At 41.6% G+C, this 25,315-nt stretch overlaps 1 protein-coding gene across 13 annotated transcripts in view; it reads left to right on the top strand.

The window, feature by feature from the left end:
* Positions 1 to 23,596, top strand: part of PAX2 (paired box 2) — an 83,736-nt gene extending 60,140 nt beyond the window's left edge. For 3 of the 13 annotated variants that reach the window (XM_031505242.3, XM_031505241.3, XM_085582469.1), the window contains 4 exons: positions 10,887 to 11,096; positions 14,713 to 14,814; positions 20,654 to 20,740; positions 22,660 to 23,596. In XM_031505242.3, the coding sequence (XP_031361102.2) occupies positions 10,887 to 11,096; positions 14,713 to 14,814; positions 20,654 to 20,740; positions 22,660 to 22,781 (521 nt within the window). In that variant the 3' untranslated portion in view covers positions 22,782 to 23,596. Of the gene's footprint in view, positions 1 to 10,886; positions 11,097 to 14,712; positions 14,815 to 20,653; positions 20,741 to 22,640 lie in introns of those variants that run through there. The other 10 variants (XM_021547957.3, XM_021547948.3, XM_085582466.1 and 7 more) reach the window with 4 other exon arrangements.
* The last annotated feature ends 1,719 nt before the right edge of the window (positions 23,597 to 25,315 follow it).

Raw genomic sequence — 25,315 nt, 5'->3', positions numbered from 1 at the left:
CTTCTGCTTTTTCTGCTAATGCAAGATACCCCTCTGTGGCAAACAAGGAAAGAGACAGAAAGACTGTGGGGAAAATAAGAGCTCAACAGAAGTTTGAAATTCAGTGTTGGCAGTTTTGGGTACACTTAGATGTGTTCAGGTGTAAAACAAAGATAGGCAAACCCAGATGTGAATCACGAACTTGTGTGTCCAGATGGGGCTTAAGGTTGGGATGCTGGTGAAGGACAAATATGTCCAAATATGCACTGTGATTGTTTTCCTTTGTATCTGAGAACAACAGGGTCACGGCTTACACAATCTCCACTTGGTTTTCTTTTGGAGAAATAATAGTTTAAGTTTTATTCAGCCCTGTCACTTGGAAGGGGCATTTGCAAATTAAAAACTGAAATCTGCTAAACTGTGACTGCTAAACTCCCTCCTCCTCAGGTCTACGAGTCTCCTAGGAAAGCTGGCAAAAATACTTGTTCACAGCCTTTCCTCATGTGTGGGTACATTAAACTCAGGTGTGTCTGGGAGAGTAGAAACTGCGAGCGAGCATATGAAACCAGACAAATGGGGATGCAGAGAAATAGGAGGCAATCCTGTAGCAGTTGCTTCACTGAAACTTCCTTTTTACTGGTGCCACAGGCAGAACCTGAGTGGCACAGGTTGGCCTGGGGCCATGGGTCACTCCCATACTGTCCTGATTACTGGTGTAGGCTGCCTGTCCTGTGTCTAGAGCCATAAGGAAGTATTCTGGTGCCACAGCACTTCTTCTCGAGGCCTTAGTTGCCATCAGTGGCTGCTCACACAGCTACAGAGTTGCATATCTCCTCCCGGGTAGCTAAAGTGGCTGCAAGGCTCAAGTGACTTGCCCCGTTTGGTATATCCCCCTTTCTCAGCAACTTTTGTAGCCCCTCTAGAAACCTTGTGGCAGAAGTTGAGAATCAACTCATGACAAAGAGGTTGAAGTCCTGTTAGCAAGGGAAGAAGCTTCTTGTCCCTTGACCAAAAAGTTGTTCCGTGGTGGCGCAAAATCAAGAGCATTGGAATATGTATCTCAATTTTTATTTGCAGAAGCCCCAGCTAATAACCCCTGATGTCAGGGCAGCTCGTGGCTGAGGCAGGCAGTCATTTCTTGTTCAGCAAACACTGAGCAAAGGCATATTGTTGCATACAACTTTTGGCTACCAAGAACTTTGGGACCAGGAAGGATTAGTAAGAGTTAACTCAAGCACAGTGGACATCCAGTGTGTCTACAAAATCACATGGGAGATGAACTATATTATTCAGGAAATGTCTAGAAAGTATGACATCCAAGACCTTTTTCATGGCTTTTACAGCTAACAGGCTTGATTCAGAATCCTTGTAGCCATGCAGGTTTTTAGCCAACCAGGGAAAAATGGCTTAGGTGTGGCAAAATTGTTCTTTCTTTGTATTTGTAAAACTCAGCTGTTGTTCATCTACTGTTTGGCAGATCCACATCTCTTACAGGAAATATCTTCGTCTTTGAGGGGAAAGCCAGTAGGAGAGCAAGGCAAATCCCCACCGCTAAATGTAAAGGTGATGTGTCTACAGTCAGAGTTTAAGATTCAAAGAGGCCATGAAAATAAGTCTTTTTGGTCCTTTTGCCTAAGCGAAGATGGTGCATTCTAGCATGTCAATGTGAGAGGAGGCTTCCTGAAGGCTGGACCACTACACAAGCCTTGGACATGACTCTCACAAGGGCACAGCAGGAGACAGATTTGGCCTTACAGAATAGACTATAGGCTGAGAAACAAAATTTTCATCATGTCCCTCCCACCCTGTGCTACCCCTACTCTGTTCCCTGCCACATTCCCTGCTCAGCTTGAGAACATCCCCATCTGATCCATCTGGATCCAAGAGTGAGAAAAGTTCATTTCAGACCCAGCTTGACATTCCCAGGTGGCAACTTAGCACTAACATCTCAATCTGTATGCGACATTTCAATCAGTGCAGAGGAACAAAAGCAGAACTATTAGCACTGGGAGCTGTTCACTGGTGGTAATGATGGAGAAACTCAGAAACTAGAAATTAAAAGGGGAAGCAAAAGCCCCTCAACACCCTGAAAGGCATCAGGGGAAGAGGGGCGGAGAATTTTTCCCGTACACTTAGGCCAAGATCCAATGTTTGGATTAATGGTGCCATTACCCAAGAAAGGACTTCAAATAATGCTCATTCTTAAAATGTTTTTGCTGGCAATTAAATGGTTGCAGGTATTGATCTTCATTGATCCGATGTTCTCAATTTGCATAATCTATTAAAGATGAATGATTCATGATATGTTTGCTATGGGGCTGGACAATGCGTTCAGGAAGGACCAGAGATGTGAGGAACTCAGTCCTGCTTCCTGATCTACCCCAGCTAGGAAATTAAGGAAGAGGCATGCAGATTTCTTTAGTATCACCCAGGTCCTCCTCCCAGGAAGGGATGTTGGCGTAATAGTGAAACAAACCTACCCATTCAGGGTACAAATTCTGTGTGGAGTCACTTCACAATGTGAGATTTAGTGCTTCAGTCTACAAGCAAGTCTCCTCAGCTTAGTCTTCCCAGACAGAAAAAAGCATAGCTAGGTCTTTCCAAACCATAGCTGTATGATACCAGATCATACAGTCTTCAGAAACTCTTCCTTTCTGAAGACTTAAGAGAAAATCCTTCTCTCTGGCTCATGACCTAGCTGTCCTCAGCAAGCTCTTCCAGCTCACACCATTCTGAGACTACACCCCTCCAAAAGCCATCAAACCCTCAAAATATGTACCTACCTAACGTCATGAAATGTAGTGAGATAGTTAAGGAATAGTGCTGCTGAAGTTCCTTTGTCTGGGAGCTTCTTGGAACTGAAGAGGTGGAAATGCTGCAAAACAGGCAGCAACCTCTTCAACGTGCTAGAAGGCCTTCCCCAAAGTCTTGGGCACCTGTTCAAAGACACAGCTTAGCACCACAGCTATGTACAGCCCAGCCTTGCCTAGTACTGCCAATATCAAACACTCCCTTTCAGACAATCATTCTACTAACATATGGCTCACTTATTACTCAAATCTCTGAAAGCAAGTAAATAAAACCATTTTTTTTACTATGGATGAGACAGATCATCCTTATTTCTCCCTATTAAGAATGTGCAAGGAATGTCCGTGAATGAGTTGTCACTTAGTGACTTGTTGGACACTAGGCTAGGAAACCTACCCTGCTGTCCCTCTTATGGAACAGACAATGCAGAAATTTTCAACTGCCTTGTGAAGATTCAGAGAGAAAAAAGTTCATGGATTTTACTTTCCTCCAGACCTCCCCTCTCTGGCATACAATCAGGGGTTTTTTTCAGGTTAATTTTTAAAAAATTCATACATGAATGTATGCAAAAAAGTTGGAATTACTGACAAAAAGGGATGCTTGCTATACTTGAAAGACATAAAGTAGTATTCAAACAGAATCCAATTTTCAGGAAAGCTGTGATGCTAATCATGGGGAAATCACTGGCTAGATACTTGGAAAGATTTTCTGAAATGCTAAACAATCCTTTGAGAACTTTAGCCTCCTGCAAGGTGAAAAGATATTATTTCCTTTGTTTCAGATTAGCAAGTGAAACAAAGAGAATTTAGTTCAGTAACCTGGTCATTTAAAATGAAGAAACAAACTCTCATGCGAAAAAGCAGAAACATTTGTTTTCCTCAAATTAAGTGCATTAGAGTAGGTATGAAAGGATGAAATCTATTAGTTTTAAAATAGGGCTCTTAAACCAATCCAAATTCCTCCTTATAGCTGTCCTTTCCTCTGGTTCTTAAATAATGTTTTTAATGCAAAACCTGCTTAGAAAAGCTTGCTTTTTCTGTTCTAGTATATTTAGGAAGTCAGGGAACTTATGGTCATTTTATTTAATTAGCATGAATAATTACAAATACTGTTTTTAATTTAATTCTAATTTCCATCCAAATATAACTTGACACAGATAACAAGTAAAAAGTTAATAATCTAATAAAATAATAATATGGACTCATCGTTCACTATTTTTCCATGCAATAATATGTGAAGACAAATTATATTAAACAACATAATTGCTTAAATAAATGTGCACATAATGTAGTTCATCTACTTAGCAAAACTGAAATAACTATGTTTAGGGTGAATTTTGTATTTGTCAAAATATTTGTTACATCCCATAAAATTCAAGTTTGTAGAGAACAGTCTCACAGTGGAAATGTAAGACAAGTTGATCCAGTTTGCTGTTTTAAATCATGACTAAAACTGACCATTACATTCAGTTGTACTTCTAATATTACAGTGAGAGTGGAAGTATTTCCTTCTCCTTTTCCTTGTTTCTGCTGGTGAAAAATTCCTGTCTTATTCCAGTCTACTTTAGCCTCTGATCCCAGCGAGCAACTTCTCTGGCCAGGGCTTGACTCATCTGACTTAAAAAAACCTGTTTAGCAAACTGCTGCAGCCACCAGCAGGCAAACAGCCTCTTGGGCACAGCTCTGGGTGCTCCAATGCCCTGAGAATGGAATATGATAATTATTCATGCATCTGCTACAAGGCTGTTACTATCCTGCCTCACTAAAATGAAGATAGTATTTTTTGTGAGCAAACTTCTCGTATTTAAGATGAGGAACTGGCAAAAGCAGAAGTCCACAGGACCTCCAAGTTTAATTACCAGTTTCCCCTCTTTAAAAAGAGATAATATCTTCTTATCTAGTCAAAGTCTTTTTTTGTAAAAGCAAAAGGTGTTAGTATTCTTCTCTGGGACCAAATGGCTGAGAGTGATAGATGGTCAGATGAATGATTCCTGAAACAGACAGGAATGGGGGTGGAGGGGAAGGAATCATATAAACTATTTGTATGCATTCAGTGAAATTTTCACTGACAGTAACTTTATGATGCTGAAAAAAAACAGCTGGTGGGCTTTAAAGGCATATCCAACTGAAGAACATAGAAATGGATGGGCCTAAAAGAAATAATATCTTTGCTTTCCTTAAATTAGCATTTAAGTGGACAATAGCAGTGAGTGAAAATAATGTCATATAATGACAATAGCAGTGAATTGGCATTCTCAGTCCAATTTCCTTCAGCAAGAGGACAGCATTGCAGGCTGCCACACTCTATGCTGCTGGACAAAAGGGGACTTTTTTAGAGAAAATAATTGTATTATATTGTCTTTCCAGCAATTCAAGTTTTGTTTTTTCTTCTGAGGTTAAATGAAGGATCCAATGAGTACAATTTTGATAAAAATTCTTATGATGTAGACATTTGCCCAATGTAGCGAAGACTGTGCTCTATACCTGAGTTAAGCAGATATTAATAACTTTTGGTGTTCATCAGCTGTACTGGATTTAATCAGGCCCACTTTTTGTACAACCAAAATTGCCCACTGCTGTCTTTCAGAGAAATTGAGAACTTAGAGTAATCTTTGTCCCATCTTTTTAAGTTTACAACTGCTGTGGGCTACCAAGGAAGATCTATCCTATATCTTGTGATCAGTAAAATACCATTACGATGAAACCTTGGAGCTATTATAACGAGGACTGCATGAAAAACTAACACGTTTTGCATTGCCCAGTGTATATTTCCAAAGCATCTTGTTTAAGAGGTAACACTCAAATCACGAAACAACAAGGAAGAAGCACGTGCTACATTTCAAGACAGGCAGAACTTGCCAAATCCAATGGGCTGGGACTCAAGAAAGGGGACTCCACTGAACTTCTCTGTTTCTAAAGTGCACAAGTTGCATGCACATCTTACTCCCCTCTACCCAGGACTTCAAAGCATATCTTCCTTCTTTAGCTCCATCTTTAAACAAATGTACTGAGACCCACATGAAATAGACTCCAGTAGAGTTCCCAAGTGATTAATCAGTATTCAAGTAGCTTCAAAGAGTAAGTCCAGATCACAGGTCTACTGGAAGCTCCATGCTTTACTCTATATGAAGGGTATAAAATTTTCTCTTCAAAGTAATATATAGAGTTAGCAGGTCAGTTTACTTGGAAAAAGCAGCAGTTATCAGATCAGACATAAAATCTAGATTTATAACATTCAGTTTAATGAAAAAATACAGAAAATACATTACAAGATTTGATGTGGGATGCGGTCACAACAGCTTTGACTCTTAGGGGAAAGCAGCCCAAGGTTGTTTCTTTAAACATGTACTCAACTATGTAATGGGCTAAGAACATGAATGAATGTGTGCACAAACAGAAAAAAACCTCAACACCCAAGGTTCACTCTGCAGTCAGTAGGAGGACAAGTAAGTTATGACGAGAAGCAGGTTACTATTAGCACACCTATAAGTTCTTCTAGCAAAGGTCTGTTGTGATCAGAGAAGAGAAAAAACACAAGACAGTATTTATTTTATGTTCAACTTGCAAAATGCTCTCACAACAGAAAATATAGGAAACTAAGAATAGAAAAAGTGATTCTTTTGATGTGACAGTAAGCAAAAGCAAACAATATGCTGTGTGAGTCCTATCTGGTCTTTTGTATGGCTTTTGGAATTAGAGGCAAAATCATCACAAGGGAGGAAGTGATGTAACTCCACTGCCTATAGTGTAAACACACCAGTCCATGAGTTCTGAGGACCCAGTCCCATTCTGTTTATCACAATGAAACTTTTCTAAGGAATAGAGAACACAAATACAGAAAAAGATGTTTCAGAGGTGGGTGGAAGGATAGAATTCAAAATGCCTGAGATAAGATTCAGCTTTGGCATAGGGTTCCTACACTTAACTTGAGTATTCTTCTCTGGACTCAGCTCCTCACAGATAAAAGAGTGATCCCTAAGCAATGCTGTAAGGATATGTGTTGTAAAGGGTGGGGCATTGGGGTCATACAAATATTTGATAGAGATCTCAGAAAAAGACAAAGAACAGGAAATATTGTCAAGATGGTAAGCAGGGTTGAGTGGGTGTGTAAAAGTCATCCCTCATGCATGGATGTACCATCTTGGTATTCTTTGTGTACTATAAAGAAAAGCAGCACTGGATGCAGATAGCTTATTCTCTAGGAAACTAGCAATAAAAACCAAGCAGCTTATGTAGTCCTGCAACCAGCACCCACTCCACTTCCTTCCCTTCAGCAGGAGAGAGCATGATAAAAGCTGAGATGAGTCTCCATAGGAACCCGAAGCTGTGAATCTTCCTCTCACTCTGTCTGGCCAAAATCCCTTCATTCACAGCAGGAATTTAGGCTAGAAATTATCAGTTCTTGCTCTCCGCCAAAATAACAGAGGAGGGGGTTAGAATGGAAGTAAAACAACCATAACTCAGAAAATACAGTCAGAAAGAGTGGAGTAGGTGATTCACAAAATGTTGTCCTCTGCTATGTTTCCAGCTATTTCCCCACCCTGATGACTTTCAAGTTTCCCCCACCATAACAGTGGGTGATTTTCTTTGCCACCTATAAACAAGAATATTGTTCGCCTTCTAGAAGAATAAAGGAGACCGAGGCAGGAATAGATTTCTGCTGCTTGGGAAAGGGGTTGGAAACTTATTCCACTCCCCTCTCATTTGATTACAGGTTGGTATTCCAGCTTTAGGAGAAAGATATACCTTGGGATTCAGTGAAGGAGACTTACTAAGAAACACTCCCAACAAAACATAGACAAGCCAAAATTGCACTGCTCCACAGATTGCTGGCAGTAGTGGGACTTGGGATAGGCAGGGGCAAGTTCTCCATCACAAATATGAAAGAATTAGAGAATGGGGAAAATCAAAATTGAAAACATAAAAGATGCAGCTGAAGTTTGAGGTGGTTAAAATGAAAAATGAGACTGTGCCATTCACAGATGGATAGATAGATCAATCAATTGATTTCATATACAGTGACATGCTTTGGAGCTATAATTCACTGCTGGGGCAATTTTTTCAGCATAGAAGTGAAAGGAGTTATACCAGAGACAGAATTCAGGTGCTTTTAGTCAGCGGAGAGTTGGACGACAAAGGAGTAAAAAATGGCAAATGCCATCCATCAGTAAAGATACATGGGATATAAATTATGTTTGTGCAGTTGCAGAGTGTAGAGAGAAAGACAGACAGATAAATAGACACATATAAGTCTGAGTTTTGGTTGGGCAATCATTCGCTGTCTGACCTTATCCTCGCCTCCTTTCCACTATTCTTAGAAAGAAGAGTGTTTAGCATTATTGTGTTCAAGTCTCTTTGCCATGTTACTGTTGACTTCTTTATCCCCCCACACACTGAGTAAGTGGTGATGCCTCTGAAAGGTGCAAGGAATTTTTCTTCATAAGCCTTGATGTGCTCAAGAGAGGGCTGGGCTCATCTCTACTGTGAGTCTGACAGGGGTTTTAACAGCCTCACAACATTGGGACAAATAGCTCCTGGTCCCTTAACCCTTCCCAGCTTTGCAAGGCAAGGCCTAGCACTGTTGTTCCCATTGCAAGGGCTTTACACAGTCTTTCAGGCTGAAATCCTCTCTGTGGTGGCTGGGCAGAGCGGAAATCCAGGGGCTGGATCAGATTGGCCTAATGCTACAGCAGCTTAAGCGGTCTGTTTTACCAGAGATTATGGTTTCACTTACACAGAGCGCCTGAAAAATGCTGCGGTTTAGGAAGGATTATAGCTGAAAATTCCATGCTTTAAAAGAGAAATAAAGCAGGGGAGGGACTAGGAAACACAACGTGCCTGGGGGCTGTGCAAACAGGATTAACCCCTGCCCAAAGCACCTCTTGCTTCTGCCCACCCACGCTTCCATGTCCACCTTATTCTCCACCCTTTCTTCCTCAGCAGCTCCCCACACCTGCTGTCTCTTGTACTATAAAGAGAGTTGAAATAGGAGTATGGAAAATGCCCAGGACCGAAGTGCCCCACTTTATTTATGTAACACTGTCAAATTATTTCCTTGAAAAATATCACTTCACTCGTAGCCTGTGAAAGCTCAGGGAACTTTTGGACTTCTGCCTGCAGATAGGTCTATTCATCCAAATTATCTTGTATCAGCATTATTTGGATAAAGGCTTCAAGCACTCCCAGAATGCTGGTGGTGACTCTGCCTGTTTGGCCTGAAAGTAAATCTGTGCATTCCTTGCCATCTGACAGAGGATGCAGGAGAAAAATAGCTTGGGGGGGTTCTCGATCTACAGAGACTGGCACTGGCACATGAAGGCTCACTAGTGGGCAGTAGGACAGTGTATGGTTGTAAAAGGCAGAAGCTGGGTGCTGATGTGCTGCCTACTCTGGGGACTTTGTTAACTGTAAAACAAAATCCAGATACCCCAACTTCCATTCCCCATATCCTTCATAAAAGGTCCTTGCCAAACAGAGCTTTGTAGCAAAAAGGGAAAAGAAATTACAATCCTCACTTAGCATAGTGACTTCACCTAGTGAACAAAATGAAGAGGAAGTGTATCCCTCTTGGCCAGGACTGATTGTTCCCAATTAATTGAAACACAAGCATATGTCTTTGCTGCAAAGGAGTCTTGGTGATGAGAGACCTTTGCTGGCCACTCATGTTGGAAGTACTTGGAGTAGAACACAGATGTCATTCTTGCCAGGTAGCAAATCTTTAGGAAACAAATATCTCAGGGTAAACAGCATTCACAGAGAGAAATTGCCCAGCCCTTTATTGTCTAGGTGGGCACTACAGCCTTGCAACAAGGTGCCTAAAGTTAATTAAGCCAGTTCTAAATTAATGAAGTCAGATTTATGACCTAATTATATGTCACATTTCTATTTCTCTGTATAAATCAAAACCACCAGAACTAACTTATTTCATAGGCCATTGGCAATAGTTGCCATCACAGCAGAGAGATGGCTTTCATTTATTGGCTTGAATTTGTTTACCTGAGGATGGACGGTTTGCTAGATCATTTGGATTGGATCTGATCACATCATCCATGCTTTGCTTTCAGGTGTCCAAATACAGGACTCTATTACTGCTGACCCAACAGCAATGAGTGTTCTGGAGTACTCATGCTTTAGGTCACAGAGTTCTCTGATTCCCAAACATCCTACTGGGCCAAGTTAGGAACAGTGGTAAAGATCAATCTATTGTGCCTGTGAAAATCTGCACATCAGAAATGGAGGCCCAATGCAAGCAACAAGGAAAAGCAGACCTTTTACAAGTCCCCCACATTTCCTCTCTTCCATTATGTCTCTCTGTCAAGGTGTCTATCTAGCAAAACTACACTCGGGGAGCAAGCAGAGTCAGCCTTGGCTGTTTTTATGGTTAAATCTCCAAAATGTGCTACTGTAAACAAGATCAATTGATTGATCCATCTGTCTATCCACCTATTAATTGCACAGTCACATTTGTATTTTAACCTCAAACTCCAGCTATATAATTTTTGTCAAGCTTTTAGGAAATTTGGGTAGAGAAGCTTTGGCCATTACACCCAGCAATCTGTTTCATAGATGCTTATAGCAAAGCTACTCTCCTGAGGAAGGTTACCTTGGGTTTGAAAAGAAAAAGTGCAGTTCCTTGGGCCAAACTGTGTAAGTGTAGCATCTTCATATGCCCTTGGCCAGCAAAAAAAAACAGCAGGAAAGGGAGCACAAAAGCTTCAGAGCATTCTTCTTCCCAATCCTATGCTTGTTCCTGTCCTCCCTCTCCTGCATGTTCCCTCCCTCACCTCTCCTCTTCTTGCCTCCATTCCTCCCCTCTGCCACTGCACTCCATTCCCCTCATCTCCTGCTGCTCTGCAGAGGCATTCCTGCAGTCCGAGCCTAGCCCCCAGGCACATTTACTGCTGTTGTCTCAGCACTGGCTCCTCTGATCTACTCCTAGCCTTTTTATTTTTATTTTTGTTTTAAAATTAATTTCCCTGTAGATTTTAACCACTCCATTTTCATTTACCCATTTTGTTCTTCCTCTCCTCCCTTCCCCACCCTCCTCTTCCTTCCCCTGTTCCCTTTGTCTGTCTGTGTCCATCCCTTACCCTACCACAGAAAACCTCTCCTCTCCCCTCAGTATAAAGCAAGAGCCTCATGGAGCCTCTCTCACCCCTTTCACCCCCACCACGCCGGTCGGCTCTGGGCAGGCTGATCTTCAGCCCTTCCACATGGCCCTTTCAGACGATGCGTCCACGCCTTGCTACAGTGCCTTCCTTCATCATGGTGCCCACTTTGGGCAGTCCAGCAGCCAGCCTCTGATAGCAGGTAACCGGCCTTGGCCGCAAACTGAGTGGGGATGCTGTAGGCAAGGGGTTCAGTTTCGTCTGATGGGGAGGCAAGTAAATGCTGCAAGCTCTTTGAGTGCAAGTGGGAACCAGAGCAACCATGTTCCAAGTTTGCATCTGCAGCATATGTTCTCAGCTCCATGGAGAATCAAAAAGTTTTCATGCCTGTCCTTCATTTTTAGAATAAAATGGGAAAAGAAGCTGTAACTATCTAGAAGTGACCGGGCATCCCAGTTGGATTGGGTTTGGGACTTAGTATAGAAACACGCATATTGGAGAATCCTGTGTTGACTCAGTAGTCAGTGTCCCCGAGTACTGCAGGCACAGAATACAGTGTGCTAGCGTAAGGTAGATGACAGCAGTGTGAAGATCCCAGCCAGCTCTAGGCTGACCTGGGTTGTTCAGCATGGGTCACAGCTACTAAGTCAGATAGACACAGGCAGTTTGTGAGCACTGCCATAACTAGCTGTGAACAGTATTTGAGTCACCTGGTTTGGGAGTGTCAGTGTGAGCTGGTGCCTTCACACAGTAGACCAAGCAGTTAAGAAACTCAGCATCATGTCTGAATGTCAAGAGCAGCCAAAGGAATACAGAGCTGAAGTAGGTGGCCTTTAAGGGAAAAGCAGAAGTGAAGAAATAGATTGCAGAAGATGGCAGCATTTATGACCAGCAGGCAAGAGGGAAAAATTAGGAGGAAGGTCAAGCTTCAGGTAGGTACTAAGGGAAACTCCTGAGCCAGGTGACAGAAGCAACATTGCTGCAGAATCTCAAGGGTGACTTGGGTGAAATAGTGGGTATCATCTTGGGTGACCACTGACCATTTTTCAAAGGATGAAATCTGGGCTTTTTCAGAACAGACAAGTCTTAGTTCAGATCACAGTTCCTAATACTCAAGAAACATATCTTACTTCTGCCTCCTTCATGTTCCTATATTATTTTTCACTTTTGACTTAATATCCTTCCTTTGTCATGTGAGATTTCCATTTCCACATAGGAAAACAGCAGGTAACAGCAGAGAAGGCTTCTGTTCATGAGACCATCTTGGTCCTACCTTAACTGCAGTCAGTAAGAGCCTCTGAGTTCTGGGAACTTCCTAAGCAAAGAAGTGGCTCCAACAGTACAGATATTTGGGAATACTGTTACGTATGATCATCTTCTAGCCTAGAAGGCACTGTGATTCTTGAGAGGCTCAAGCCTTAGGACTCTTATAGGGAATTAGACATAGGACAAAGTGTTCAAAAGCATAAACAATGTCACAGTGATTAGGTGCTGTTCCTCACTCAGAAGGTTCTTGCAGGAAGAAGAATGGCTGCAGTTGGAAGCATATTATGAGCTAGCTTTGCCATAGCCCTGCAGTACAAGAATTTAATAATCCTGTCTACTTGTTTGTAATGGGAGGAGGTTATGGAAGGGGCCTGTTTTATGTAACAGCATTTTAAGAGGTTTCTCTGTGAGACTCTTACTGATGTTACCGATACAGTACTTGTTCATTATCTTCTTTTTCAAGACTGAGATTATGACAAATGATCACTTCCCAACAAATTTTCCATGCTCAGTTTTGGACATCAACCTCCACGTGCTCATGTCTGAATAAAAACACAGGGACATATGTGCACACATCAAGTAGCAGAAAGAGTGTATACGTGATCCCACCTGAATGAAAATGTCAAAACAAATTAATTTTGCCTGCAGCTAGATAATGTTATCTCTAACTTTTCAGTGACACTGTTTTCTCATTCATCATTTGTTGTTTTTTCTCAGGTTAGTCAATAAATGAAACTAAAAGAACAAGAATTTTAAGCGTAAAAATTTCTTGCCTTAAACCAAAGTGAGAAAGAAATGACTATATCTACCAGGTGTTATTCATACAGTTTAACATACAGCTACAAGTCACTAAAGGAATGATGGTGATAAAAGAGTAAAAGAGTGCAGTATATTAATCCCTGATACATTATGTATTTATTTTTATCAGTATTGGGGAGTGGCTGGAAAATGGCCCAGCTGTTGACTTAGAGGACATAAGCTAGGAACTTCAGCCACTGATTGGGAACCTCTTCTGGAAGAAAGAATGAACTTGCATTTCTGTTTTCTTGAGTAAATCACCTCAGTAATCCTTACTCAAGACCTGTGAAAGCAATGACACTGGTTTAGCCTGCCTCATCCCAGAGAAACTTCCTCCCTTCAGGTTAATGTTCCATGCTTATTAGTTTTTGCTTTGCCTTGTAACTGTTAATTATTTCTGATTCCCCAGCCAAGGTTCATGCTTGTTCCAGGGTCTGCTTTTATCAGTTATCATTCTGCTGGTAGAGCTAAACCAACGCTTCTTCCTTCATTGGCATATCCCAGCACGGTTCCAGTGACTCCAGTGGTGTTAATGAGCTATATGTAGCCTCTCACTCCTAAAGGTGAATCAGACTCTTGCCAGGAGAGACAAAATTTAACAAAAAAAGAACAAAGAGCACAAACTTCTTGGTGAGCTACACTTCACCTAGGGAATGTGAAAGGCTTTTGATGCCTGGAACAGGCTGACATCTCAGTAGGCAGTGTTGGAGGTTGAGCTGTAAATCTCTCAGCAGCTGTGGGGGAAAGATTATCTTAATTTATTTAGCTTTTTGTTTTGTTTTGTTTTTCTTTGTTTGTTTTGTTTTGCTTTGGCTTGAAACTCCCAGCAGCTTCTGAGATTATTTTAGTTCATTTAAATGCAATAAGCACTAACAGCAAATGCCCTTCTGGCTGGCCCATTTTCAGGCTAACCAGTCCAAATGAGGAAATGCCTCTGGCATCAACCAAGAAACCCCCAGCTGCACTTCCTAAGAGAGGAAAAATAAACTACAATCATATACTCAGTCCATACCCCTCTCTACTTCTTTGGGGGTGAAAAGATATCACAACTTAAAGTATTATAAACAAAAACTTGTACCTGTGATAAAAATGAAGTGAGACTCAAACTAATTTGCACGATCCTATTATTACATATAGTACACCAGCACCTGGAAGGAGTCCAACCATTTATGGTTTCGTGATGAGCACTGTGCAAATGTACTAAAAGTGTGCTCTTGCACCAAAGAGTTTGCAGCATAAAAAGAAGCACAGAGAGGTAAAGTGACTTGCCTAAAACAATCAGCAGGTGAATGGCAAAGTCGGGAAGAGAGACATGCACAGAAAACTCTTGGATCACTTCCCAGTGCCTTGCACATTGATCATGCCCTAAAGCAACATCACCACAGTTTTGGAACTGCATCCACTGCATATAGACAGGACCTCAGCTACTCTGGCAATGAATATGCTGCCATTCTCTGTGCAGATCAAGGCCATTTTGATTTAGTTAAAATAGATCCAAAATCTACAATGAAACAAACCAAATTCTTTTGAGCCTCATAAAAGCTAAGTTTTAACATCCATCCTTACAGTGTGAGATCAAAAGTGCCCCAATCTTAACTCAGAATTTTCAGTGGGTGGACAGAACTCAACATAAGAGAAGGCTGTGCAGCAGTTGCCTATCCAGTCGTGTGACAGTGGGACAAGAGGTGATACCAAATCAGTATTGAAAGATCTTATCTGTATTGATCACCTGTCCCGATTCTCTCCCTTTTCAGGTCGTGATATGGCAAGTACCACCTTGCCTGGCTACCCACCCCATGTTCCCCCAACTGGACAAGGCAGCTACCCAACATCAACTCTTGCAGGAATGGTTCCTGGTAAGTCAGTTGCCAACCCTCAGTAATGGTGCACACATGTTTGAGCGCTTACCAGCATTGTGAGAGCTGTCACAGCTGGCTTGGCTATCGCTTTGCTGACATGAAGAGCTATTCTTTTCATAAAGAAACCATCAGGTGCCTATAACCGATGTAGCTAGCAACACTTTTTGTAATGTATCTCTTTCCCCCTAGTAACTGATTCACTGCTGCTATGGGCAGCTAGCTAGCTATAACCTGTGGCAATTAATTGGTAATTAATTAACCCTAGTATTCATTAACTAATGTAATTATTTTCCAATGACTCATGCAGATAATTATGTACTGCTCATGGCTCAAGATACTCACCTATCCACTAGCTAAGGGTGACAACTCACCTTCTGTCTAAATCCATGGCCAGCAAGCTGAAAATTATCAATGGCAATTTAATACCTGCAGTATTTGAAGACCTACTGTCTATATATAGCCTAAACTTACTAAGAACTCAGAAATTATTAACAGCATTTCACGAGAAACTAACTATTCACTCTTAGCAACCAACAACTTAACACCTCCTGTTTGTAAAATATTATCTCCTATCCAAGAAATTACCAACCTAATCCTACATCCAAAGACAAACTCTTTCTCTGATACCCAATGCTTTGGAGAAATACCTTGTCTCAGCATATGGAATCCCCTACTCTTGGAAGAAGAGCGAACCATTTACTCCAGGACAACTGAAGAGTATTACCTCAAGCTCTATTACCTACTCTCCTCTGATGACTGTTGTCCCCAGTAGATAAATGAAGAGGCAGGATTTGCTTTTCCTCAGATACAGTAGCTCAGAACTCAGGACTCATCTGCCACTGATTTCTGCTTTTTATGGCCTATGGTTTGTGAGTCCTGATGATTAAGGGACAGGTACACAGCCCATTCTGCAACCTCTGCTTCTGAAGAGATGAGTCCAGAAATGGAGCCGCAAAAAGTTGAGGACAGAAAGCTCTTAAATTACTATCATATGATTTGCCAGGGCTTATGAGTGGAAAGCCTAACTTAACCCTCACCCAGGTCTCAAAACAGCCAGCTAAATGAACATTAACATTAGTGAGGACAGTGAAAATATAACTGTCAGGAAATGTTTTCAGGTCAAAGTCTGAACATCTTTAAGTGACAAATCATAGAATCACTTGAGTTGAAAGGGACCTTAAAGATCATCTAGTTCAAGCACCCTGTCATGGGTAGACATCTTTACAGAATGTGCAAAGCCCCATCCAGCCTGACCTTGAACACTTTCAGGGACTGGGTATCCACAACCACTCTGGGCAACTTGTTCCAGTGGCAAATTTTAGGGCATGTCCTACACTAAATTATTCAGAGAGGTGGTTTGGCTCCAGAATCGGACATGCACTAAGACAATATAAACTCAATTAACACCTCCCACACAAGTCCCCCCAGTAACAGTAGGTAAATTCAGTTGACAATATTTAGATTGTTTAAGGTCAAAACTTATAGAAGGCCACAGCATACAGAAATTATTCATAATATCAAAATAGCTGGCTCTTTGAGTAGAAACTGTTCAGTGTAAGTTTAATGTCCTCATGACAAGGATGATACTGACTTCTAAACTGGGACAAAAATTTTAAGACCACTAGTATCAAGGGTCATTTATCCAAGAATAATGTATTTCAGCTCCTTGATATGAAGGCTGCAGATAAGATAGTAGTATCCAAAAAAACCCCAAAAAACCCACCAAAAAACCCCAGAAATATTCCCCAAAAGAAAAGGAAGCTAATTATACAGAAAAAAAAGTTAAGTTATACTTCAAAGTTAAAAAAATTGTTCTGGTTAAATGGATATCTTCCCATTAAATCTGATGTCAACATTTATTCAGAGGGAGTTTTTCCAGTGGCCTACTTGGGCATCCTGCAGTAGTTACTGCATCTTTCAACAGAGCATCAGGTTCTGGCTGTTTCAGTCATACCCCACTGGTCAGACCCAGCCAGGAAGCCCTTTTCTTCCTGTTTTCTAGTGTGACTAAAGCCAACAAGATGGAGATAAAGAGGCTTCCTGGGAAGAAACAGAAGATTTTGCTTTAATGGGTCACTCTGTAGATCTCTGCAGCCACTACTTTGTGTCAGGGGCACAACAGGGGAAATATGAGGAAGAATATAAGAGTAGAGCAAGCATGCATTGGAACTTTCTCCAGAGATCTCCCAGCCTCCATGCTGCAGCTAAGGAACTTTTTAAGCCAGACTTCCTTCTATTTAATATTAAAATCTTGATAGGTATTCCCTCTACAAATGTAAAAAAAAGTCTTCTGAATGCATATAAGCCTTTAACAAGCATAGAAACTTTTACAAGTTTTATACCTAAATTATGTATTTTGTGAAAATTATATCCCTTATTTTTTCTGAGCCTGCCACCTGCTAGGCTCACTTCATGCCTCATCATTTCTGTATTAGAGCACTAAACCAATAAGATTTAAATACAGATGCTGAGAAATAGTGTTGGTAAAGATTCCCTAAGCACAGATTGCACAGAATATAGGCGTCTTGAGATCCTCTGTGCTGACTTGCAACCTCTGCTAGGAGTCCAGTTTGAACTATCAAACACATTGGTGCCAATGATTTGCTATGTGCCCTCAGGCCAAGAAAGTTCAGGAGCCAGTGCTTTAACTACACTGGAAACAAGAAGTCGGTGAGATGACTGCTCAGGAAGTATCTTTAAGAAACATACTAACATGCAAACAACCTATTGTTAAGATGTGAGAAAACATGGGAAAGAGGTTCTGTCTTCTTTTAACAAAGTGCAGGGCTAAACACACAACTGTTCAGAAATCAGATTTCTAACCCATTCAAAATTCTGATTCCTTGATATTTGCTTTCATCTTGCATTGGTATGAGGAGTCAGAACCTTGCAATAGTTCAGTTTGCAAATATCAGGATGAAACATTTCAATAACATCAACATGTTCTAGATGCCAAGACATATTAAAATAACGAAAGAACTGAAAGGAAATTAAATGAAACGAGAAAGGCAAAATGAAACAAAACAAGAAAGTTGAAACATAATACTTTGTTTCAATTTGCAATAACTTCAGAACTTTTCTTTCCAAAATTCTATTGAAGCTGACAAGCTTGAGCAAAACATTTCCATTTCAATGAGACAGCATTTTCCAGTGGAAAACTGTTTCTGAGAAGATTGTTTAACTAGTGCTAATCAAAGCTGCTATTTTCTATCCATGACAACCTTTCACTAGATTTCTACTTGCGTAGCCTAGAGAAAAAGCTTGTCTCCTACATGTAGCACTACATTCGTGCAACATGGCCAGCAAATGCACATCTCCGAGGCTTACGTGGATGACGTGACAAGATACATATTCCTGCTTTTGCCCTTCCTCTAACTTCAGGTCCCAGGCTGTAAGCATGGATGAAGGCAAGTGGTCCTGAGCACACACTTGGAAAAGCAGGGGTTAGTCATTCACAGACAGAAGAATCAGGTATTGGGCTACACTCAGCCTACATGTCTGAGGGCAGTTTCCTACAAAGGGTACAGAATACCTTTGATCCCTGTCTTAATTCTTCCTCTTTCCCAGAAAGGACGTCAAGTTTCTGCAAACTGTTTTAGTGAAGTGAGCATCCATTGAAGGAAGTGAAGTTTACACAGAGCAGTGCAGAGCCTGCAGAGGGCTGGGAACGGCAGCGGTAGGGAGTCGTTAAACAGAATCCAATGCTGATGAGGAAATTACACTTGTTTCATTAGTGATCGGGGAAGGCGATAGCTCAGTTCCTCTTGGTCACAGTTGAGCTCAAAAGCTCATTATCCTGCTGCATGCATGCTTTCACTCCTCGTCAATAAACACTGTTTCCAGTGGCTGCCCTCCCTCCTCCCCATGCTCCATAGCTGTGGCTCTTCCTCCTGTGCTTAACCCATGCTTTAACAACACTATAAACAGTTTAGGGTGGCAACTCAGCAGGGAGTGAGAGAAAAGACTTGAAATATCAGAACAATTTCTCTCCATACAGTGAAGTTATGTCATATGAAACACTTCAAAAAGCAAAAATTCTCATGAGGATAGTTTTTTCCTCCTTCTTGGGGAAGCAAACCCATTCCAGTATATTCCACAGATAAGTCAATTCAGTAGAGAAAAATCTGGACTGTGCATTGCAGGTTTCACCTATTCCTTCCCAGCTAGTTGTATTTTCCATGCAGGATGTTTCTAGCTATGGAATTATGCTGAGTTATTATCATTAAAAGAGTAGTTAGCAAGATTTCTGACACAAAATGAGGTTTTATACTGAAACTAAAAGCTACTGTGATTAAAATACCTTTGGATGATGATTTGGTTTGATTCATACTCATTTTTGACTGACTGCTTTGATTATCACCCTGAGTACTTCTAAAAACCTTTCCAGAAAGATTCTCCTCAAGTTTAAAACAGTACGAATCCCCTAACCTGAACAGACTTCATTTCCACCATCTGAGAATCTGTGGGTTTGGCTTTAACACCACAACAAGAGGAGATTTGCAGAGATTATGCCATAATTAATTGACATTCTTTGGTAATTGTATCATAGGCATCCATTCCATCTTGCATTACCTTATTTTCCTGTTGCATAGGATCTATCAGGAACTGCCCAGTGCTTTTCAAACACTTCCATTGTAACAACTCCACCTCTGTCTTCAGGCAGACCAGAAGCTACAAGTCCATCTGAAAGCATATAAAGCCTATCAGATGGACTTAATTGCCCACAGTCTGTTGATACTACATTAAATTGAGCTTATGATCAGATCAGGTTATGATTTTCCGTAACAGAAGCACACATGTTTAAGTTTGGGGAGATTTGTTTATTTTGAGTGCAGCACCATGCCCCTTCTGTTACCAAATACCCTGCACAGCCTTCTAAGAAACAGGGAGACTCAGCTCCTTCTGCACAATAAAACTGAATGTTTCAGAAAACTCTGCACCATTCAGATCTTAGTTCAGAGTCTTAATAGGTCACAAAATTTGGACGTATATTGGTTTGGGCCTGTTTTCCCAATATGAAAAGGAAAGCTGTAGCACAACTTGTCTTTCAGATTCAGCACAGTACCTAAAGTGCTAATCATTAGAAAAACATTTTCCAGAGCTAGAATGCAGCAAGTTTTCTCTATAATTCTCTAACTAAGCATAAAAGAGAGGTTAATAATGTATGAATCACTTTTCTGACTAATACCATCATTCAGAGTAAGAAAGAAAGTGATTCATGTGTTTTCCATTTTGTTTTGTATTTAAGCACAGCCAACTCAGAACTTTTCCAAAAATGAATGATACTCTTCTCCACAAATAAGCCATCACACTCAGTACCCTAATAAAACAATTTTGCAATACATATTGCCATCAACAGCACTGCTAGTTCCAAAGAGTGTCTTGTGAGCTTGTCCCATCAGCCTTCCATGCCTGCTATCTTGACATTACTGGAGAACTTTCAATGTTATTCATAAGAAAGCTGATAATTAAGTGCAATAAATCTTACATATACTGTCCTACTGCAGCTTGAGAATTGGAAGACAGAAGGCAATGAAAAAAAAAACAAAAGGAAACAAAACCCCCCACTTTAATAATTTATTTGTATTATTGAATTTGAACTGATTTCTTGATTGTGAAGAAGTCAATCTTGTAATGCTTAACGGTATGGGTAAGCAACTTTGCACTGAGCAGGCACTGCATTGACTTGAAGGGAAGAGTTCCAGCTAGACAAGGAAGCTACATACACCAGTTTTCCTGCTGGCAAATGGATTCAGCATGAACACTGGTCTGATGGAATAGCAGATGTAGATCTTTATTCCTTACTGTATTTCACACCTTCCTTGGTTTCTTCCAGGGAGCGAGTTCTCAGGGAATCCCTACAGCCACCCTCAGTACACGACCTACAACGAGGCCTGGCGGTTCAGCAACCCTGCATTACTAAGTGAGTACCTCTGTCCCACACACACCCCCAGCCTCGCGCTCCTTCTGTTTGTCTCTTTGTTTTCTTTTCTTTGTTCTCTTTGGGTTTTTTTGTTTGTTTGTTTCTGAAGAGGGGTTTCAAGTATTTGGGCAGGTGAGAGGCCTTTTTCCTCACTCTGCAGTCCAGTTTGAAATGGATATATACCTCATGCATATTTTATATCAGTTCTGAAGTGGATTCTACATTCATGAGACAGTTCAGTTCTGGCTTCTCCATGGACTGCATCCACAATTTATTCCAAATTATATCAAAAGTTAAATTTAGGTTCTGCTACTCTTAGGCCACAACCAGCATACTTTTAAGGTCTGGTTAAAAATTCAGATAAGGTTTCACTCCTCTCCCAGGCTAAATCCAGAGTCAATTCCTGGGAAATCTTTAAATCCCATAGAATTTCTCTCTACTGGACCAGTTGGACTGATGTCTAGAATAGGAGACAGGCTGTGTCATAAGATTTATAATAGCTAGTAGAGTTCTCTTGCAGGGATATATATCCATCTAAAGTGACTGATATGCTCAGAAATAGTCAGGGTTTTTTTCAGAGGGGGGAAAAACTCCTATGAGACTTTCACTTCTGATACAGTATTTCTTTGCAGGGCAATAAGAAGAGATTTATTATATGTAAAATAAATCAGTTGTGATTATTCCCTATGTATTTACTGAGGTTTAACAACTGGATAATAGATGCACATTTTATTCCAGTGCTGTTAAACTTCAGTAAATGTGATCTTAATAATCAATCACTATTTAACACACATTCGATAACCATCTAAAGAGCTTTCGTGCCAGTTGTGACCCAAATCCCAATTAATAAAACCCTGCAATTTTGTTTCATTTCTCCCCTCCTTGTTTTAAAGTGACCCAGTATACTTTTTCATCTGGCCCAGACGCTTTCTTTGTGGCTACAGATCAGGTGTGGCATATCATGCTGCAATGTTTGTTGTGGTTTAGTCCCATGCAGCCAATTGTTCATTCCCCCACCAGGAGGATTGGGGAGAGGATTGGAAGGATAAAAACCAGAAAAGTCCTGGGCTGAGATAAAGACAGTTTAATAGGGAAAGCAAAAGCCACGCACACAAGCAAGGCAGAACAAGGAATGAATTCACTCCTTCCCATGGGCAGGCAGGTGTTCAGCCATCCCCAGGAGAGCAGAACCCCATTATGCATAATGGTTACTTGGGAAGACAAACAACATCACTCCAAACATCTCTCCTTCCTCCTTCCTTCCCTGCTTTCACACAGTGACCAGGGTGTTTTCTGGTTTGGAATATCCCTCTGGCCAGTTCACATAATCTGTCCCAGCTGTGTCTCCTTCCAGCCTCCCATGTACCCCCAGACTCCTCACTGCTGCGTGGCAGCATGAGAAGGAAACAAGCCTTGGCTCTGCGTAAGCCCTGCTCAGCAATAACAAAAGCATCTCTGTATTATCAACCCTGTGCTCAGCACAAATCCTGAACACACCCCCTTACCAGCCACTGTGAAGAAAACTAACTACCCCAGCCAAAATCAGCACATGGGCTCATGAGCTTACTTATTGATTGTCAGAGGATGCAAAAAGATCTCCTTCCCATAGAGGGGCATCCTATCCAGAGGCCACCATAGCATCTAGTGAGTGAAGTGTGGCCCTCCGTTGCCTTTCCCTAATCCCATCAGGAGCTCAGCCTCCAAGTTCTTCTTTTGGTTCTTTTGCTTTTCTTTTTTTCTACCTTTCCTTTTGTTTTCAGTTGTCCTTTATTTCTTTTCCTAGTTTGATTGTTTCTGTTGGTTTTTTTCTTTTTTTTTGGTTTTTTTTGGTTTTTTTTTTTTTTTTTGTTTACTGTTTGTCCTTTCAACCAGTCCATTCTTCTCCTGTGTTAACTTTCAGGTTCCCCTTATTATTATAGTGCCACATCCCGGGGCTCCGCACCTCCCACTGCTGCCGCTGCCTATGACCGCCACTAGTTACCATGGAAACCACATGAAACTGCAGGGCGACAGCTTAGGCCTCCACATTGTACCTGTCTGATCACCTCCCTCCATCCCTGGGAAGGGTGAAGAGACCTTCTCCGTTCCTCCCCGCAGTCCAGTTCCTTCCTCTTCGCCACGAAGGCGCCGGACCAAGCGCTCACCACATGAGACTGAGACCCCCTCGTTCCCCCCGCCCTCGGCCCCTCGCCAGAAACAGCCTGCGGCCAAGCGGCTTCCCCTGCAGGAGCCCGCCAACACCCCTGGGTAAAGCTCAGCCATGCAAAGTCCCCTGGGCTTCCAGGACTCCAGGGGGACTGGGAAGCAATGCAGCTGGCAACCATTGCCTTACAGGACCCCTTTCTAGGAGCAGTAAGGGCCAGGGAAGCAGGGGAGAATGCCGCTCGTGAAACACTGTTCCCCAAAGATACACTCTTCTGTGGTGGACTCTTGAGCGTGTGTAACCTGTGATGCTCACACTGTTTCCCTGGACAGAGGGAACAGTCTGGCTAGAGCAGAGATGGCAGCACCTGGCCCATCTGGCAAATGAAGAATGGACCGAGTGAAGATCTGCACCCCATGAGGGGTTCTCTGTGCACCTCATCCCCACTTTCCAGCATGGATTGCCCCAGAGCTGGCTGCGCCTCATGGGTCGTGACTTTGCAGGCCAGAGTTGGGAGGAACCTCACACATACACCCACAATTTCTGTGACACACAATCAGCTCAGACAGGAGGACGGAGCAACATTTACAAACAAACCAACGAAATGAAGAAATATATAAATAGATATATAAATATAACTGTGTTTTTATGCTTTGTCATGAAGGTCTGTAAAAAGGAACAAAAAAATCCCCAATTTTCTAAAAAACCCAAGCAAACAAAACCAACAAAAAAAACCAAAATAATAATTAAAAAACCCTACAAAAATAAAACTCCAAGTCCCATCTCTCCCCACCACCTGAATGGCAGACAAGTTCCTCTGACGTTTGATGCTCCTCTTTCACTCTAGGTTTTTGTTTCCTTTCTGTTTTGCACTACAATGGGATGATGGTATTGGAGAGGATTGGATGCCAGCTCCACCCGGTCGCCTCCTCCTCCCCCTCCTTTCCCAAATCTTGTCTCTGGGGAGCAGTGTGGACAAGTCACATCTGACAAAGTTACCAAATACATCAGTCAACAAAAAAAAGCACTCTGAGGCAACAAACGTTTTCCATGTCACTGGTTGGCAAACAAAGAAAACAAGCCCAGCTGCGCTCTCACTGCACTGTGTGGTGGAAAGTGTGGGGCTTCATGTGGGCCCATCTGATTGCCCTCTGGACAGCTGAGACTGAGATGGACAAATTCAGGATTGGCTGGGATAATTGCTTGGTTCCCTAGTCCTTAGCCTTCAGTCCTTTTACCTTAAAATCTGTACCTGTGATGACTTCAATTCACCCACATCCCAACTTTTGCAATTTTAGATATGCCCAACACCCATTCTCCAGATCTCCACTGCTGGTGACAACCACCTCATTATCTGTGCCCAACACCTAATTTCCTAACCATTATAACCCTACTATATGGGCCCCCCTTTGATTCCCCACCCATCTGCTCATACACCTACTAATTTATAGGCCCCCATTCAAATCCATATGCTTGCATTCTACCAGCCAGACCCAATACACAGCCTCATCTTTTCATCTTCAATCCTATATTGTGCACCCTAATATTTACCCCTTATCCCAAATGCTCACCTGATGATTCTCAAGGGATTCTCTGCTCATTTTGGTTCCCAAGTGATGGACAAACACTGTTCTGCAAAAGGCTAAATGTCAATAGAAATGCTTATTATCCTGTATTGTCAGCAAACTCATAAACTGTTCGTTGCACTGACACTTCCTCAAAATTACTCAAAGAAAACATGAAGGCAGCTATAGCCTGTCCCCAGGCACCAAGTCTGCCAAAGTAGATCCTTGTTGTTTTAGAGAGGTTTCAGATAAAACTCGTGGGCTGTTGTCCATGGACAAAGACAGGATTGAGAATGAAACTCCCAAAGGGCATAAAAGTGAACAGTGGAGCAATCTCTACAGCTAACATCATGTTTAAAATCCAAAGTTCCAAGTCTCTGAGGAGATGTGGTAGTGGACTTGGTATTCTGTCTCCAAGTTTAACTTGTATGTATGAAACCCACCATCAGTAAACAGCTGTGTTGATCCCAAAGGCCCTTTTCACCTAACTTTTTCAGCCTTTGCATGGCTTTAGCTGATTATAGGTCTGTGTCTTCTTTAATGGGGTGCCCAAATGATAAGGGTGTTTGTGGGGACATTTACATAGAAGATATAGAGCTAAAATCTGTTCCTGTACAGAATAAAATCCAAGAGGTTACTTCTGATCTATTAAAAGTGTCATTCTGCACATTTTACCTCTGAGTAACCTGATGCAAATAGCAGAGTGGTTACACTGTCACCACGACGAGAATTTGGCCTGTTGTCTGACCTTACTCAATGAGAGAAAAAATTCTGTTCAATTTCCAAACAAATGCTTTCACCACTCCTTATGTTTTCCTTCACAGACACCAGATAGATGCTGAACCTTGTTAGAATGATCTCTCTTTT

Source organism: Lonchura striata, chromosome 6 (assembly GCF_050655825.1).
Source record: "Lonchura striata isolate lonStrDom1 chromosome 6, ASM5065582v1, whole genome shotgun sequence".
In the NCBI taxonomy this organism is placed as follows: domain Eukaryota; kingdom Metazoa; phylum Chordata; class Aves; order Passeriformes; family Estrildidae; genus Lonchura; species Lonchura striata.
This window is presented reverse-complemented; position numbering and strand designations above follow the sequence as displayed.